We start from the raw sequence: 3,009 nt of genomic DNA on the forward strand, positions 1-3,009 counted from the left end.
CTGTGGGGGGGGGTCCCCGGGGCTGGGGGGGTCCCCGGGGCTGTGCGGGCGCTGTGTGGCCCCTCCCGAGCTGAGCCCTGCGTAGGGCAGAGCAGCGGGGATGTCTTCGCCGCCTGTCATCTTCTCGTCTTCCTTTCCCCCCCCGTTGTTCTGGTCGTTCTCCTGCCGGAGCTCCGGCGTTGCGGAGCAATTGGAGCGCCCTGTGAAAGTCCCCCGGCAGCTTGCTGAAGAAGCGCTTTGTTTTCAGGCAGCCGCCTTCGTGTTTCTTCCCTGGTGGTTTTTTTTTTTTTTGACTCATCCTTTCATTGTCTTTTTTTTTTTACCCCCTGAAATCAGGAATTCTTTCAGGTTAATCTGTCTCAGGTGTCCCAGCAACCACTGAGAAGATGACTTACCAGTTCAAAATGGGAAACGCGGCGTGAGTCTGGGCAACGTGTCTGCCTCGGAGGCCCCAGGATAAAGAGCCTGTGTACTTTGTCCTCCCTAGATACAGATTTTTCCTGACCTATTCCAGCCACTTTTGAGAAAATATGGTCGCTACGTTCAGAGACAGAACCGCACCGCGGCTGTCGCTTCTGTACAACCTCCGCGGACTGAATCCAGCCCTGGGTTGCTGTCGTTCGGGGATGCGGAGCACGTTGCGTGGGCGGCATGGTGTTCGCGCGATAGGATGGCCGCGTACGGTTTGCAGACCCCCACGTTGAAGTCTGAAGTTTGTCCTGCCTGAGGACGCAGGAGAATCTATCAGGGCCAACATCTTGCAGGAGTCGTGTCCCTTCTTTGGGATTTTTGCCCCTTCCCTTTAATCCGGTGTCCCTAAAAGCATCAGGAGCTTCCGGCCTCGTGTCCTTCTCTTGAACAAGGACCTGTTTCGTTGTAGTTATTGGTAAGATCCCATAGAAATTTGGGATCTGGCAAAGTCACTCTATTCCCAGCCACGGGTTGGCATAAAGGAGCCTGAGGTGCTCCAAGGTTTCTGGCCTTTGGTGGTCACCAGGTGGGTTTCAGAAGCGCTCGCTTGTTTTAGGAAAACTGTCCCCCACGCGGTCTCTAAATTCCCAGTATGACGTTGAACATCACGGAGAGACCTGCAGTCAGCTTCTCCGTCTGAAGAAAAAGAGAGGGGTAGAAAACTGGAGTCATTTGTGGTTTATTTTGAATCTCCAAAAAGCTGAGAAGGTTTTTCTCAGAAAACCTCTGACAGAGAAGGCTTTTTCTGTACGAACTGTGCTTTCCCTCTTAACTAAGAGATAAGGCAAAGGTGATAACGGGGTGAGCGCTAAACCCTTTCCTCTTACAGCCCTTTGCAGATGGTCAGGAACTAGTTTTCCACTCCAGCGCGTTGGTGCTATGACTCTTACTTGCTCCGGGCTTTCAAAAAACAAGTGGTAATTCTGAGCTCTTCCAAGGCCATGGAGCACGTCGGCACGCCGTTGCTCAGCCTGTCGCTGTTGGGTTTCCTTTGCCTGAGAGGTGATTTACTGTTCCCTTGAATATCCTGGTCCTTCCAGCTGTAAGGAATATCACTTGGTCTCTTTTCGGAGTTCTCGCTCAATTAGGCCATGGGGTAGATAGAGAAGATGATGGCCACACCACTGGCAAGGCAGTCTAAGAAAGAGATGTGAACAAGAAGCTCTCAAGTCTTGTTTTTCTCAAGGTTTGGCACCGGCTCTGGAGAAGTTCGAACACGTTTGCCCAGCTCGGAGACAGGGGAACCTTAATTAGGCCATTATCAGATACTTCTTTCTCAGACAGCGTTTCCTGTGCAGGAGCTTCCTTCGGGCGTTGATGGCAGAGGAGCGCAGTTCACTCAGCTCTTTTTTTTCTTTATTTTATTTAATATTTTCATTCCGGCTGCCGGGAGAAGGTCTGTTCTCTTTGCGGACAGCCCTACCGATGTTTGCCTTGAAGATCTTCCCTCCTTTGCAAGGACTTCTTGGAGCTTTTATTTTTTTCCAGGTGGTTTGCCCTCGCTGCCTCTCCTTTCAGGTGGCAGCTTCCCATGCGATAAGAACATTTTTCTTGGGAGGACTTTGTCCCACCCAGGAAAAACCGTACTCGCTCAAGGCATCTTGCGGTCTTTGACCAGCAGAGGGATCCCGAGCCCTGCGAGAAAGGGAAGAGTCCTCTGCCATAGCTCTGAAGCGAATTTCGAAAAATTACGGGCAAGGAAACAGCCTTTGAAGGTTTCAGTTGGTCGCTGTCGACGCCTGCGGTTTGTTATCTGTACGATGAATCGTTACCTGTTACTGGGTGACTCCGGCTGTCTTAATGCGGATGAAAATCGTTAATGAATTTGTGAAAGCACAGTGGTTTTTTGAAAGTGTATAGTTATCATTTCTGATGTATTGTTATTTACCTGTATTTAATAGTGATTTGGGGGTTTATATCAAAGATTTTTATACTTCCTTCTCGCTGCCTTTTTCTTACCTAATTTTGTCGTAATTCTGGCCCACTCCCACTGTGTTTCTTTTAAATCGGTCCTTCGCACGACAGCAGGATAGGTGAAAAAAACCTAAGGATGGAGGATAAGGTAATTAGAAGCAGTAAGTTAGCAAGCGGTGTGGGATTGACAATTTGTGTTTTAAACAGTTTTGAGACAGAGTGAGGAACAGAAGTTGTTACAGTCTGTTCTTTGCTGAAGTTTATAGCTGTTCCTAACTTCAGACGACAGTGCTGTGCTAAGGAACGGTGCTCGAACACATCCCCACCGAAATAATTTGGGGGCAGTTCATTTAGCTTAGTTGAGAACACTTCTTAGCTGAACCGTGTCAGAAACCCATCTCGAGGAGGGGGGGGGAAGGAGTAATTAGGAGTAAAATGGCATACACGGGTTGGGAATGAGTCCCTCGGCCGCTTTATTTCATCTTGTGCAATACCCTTGTTTTCCTGACTTGCAGGAGGGCTCACAAACGGGAGTGGCCGTTACATCTCTGCTGCTCCCGGAGCTGAAGCCAAGTACCGCAGCGCGAGCAGTGCCTCCAGCCTCTTCAGCCCCAGCCGTACGCC

The 3,009-nt window shown here is 49.8% G+C and overlaps 1 protein-coding gene across 1 annotated transcript in view; it reads left to right on the top strand.

Moving 5' to 3' along the window:
- PUM1 (pumilio RNA-binding family member 1) overlaps positions 1-3,009 on the top strand; it is a 79,349-nt gene that overhangs the window by 62,946 nt on the left and 13,394 nt on the right. Inside the window, 2 exon segments of the mRNA XM_009893006.1 lie at positions 2,901-3,005; positions 3,008-3,009. The exon segment at positions 3,008-3,009 is cut by the window's right edge and continues 155 nt beyond it. Coding sequence (XP_009891308.1) covers positions 2,901-3,005; positions 3,008-3,009 — 107 coding nt within the window.

The sequence above is a fragment of the Charadrius vociferus genome, unplaced genomic scaffold (genome assembly GCF_000708025.1).
Source record: "Charadrius vociferus isolate BGI_N301 unplaced genomic scaffold, ASM70802v2 scaffold459, whole genome shotgun sequence".
Classification (NCBI taxonomy): Eukaryota; Metazoa; Chordata; class Aves; order Charadriiformes; family Charadriidae; genus Charadrius; species Charadrius vociferus.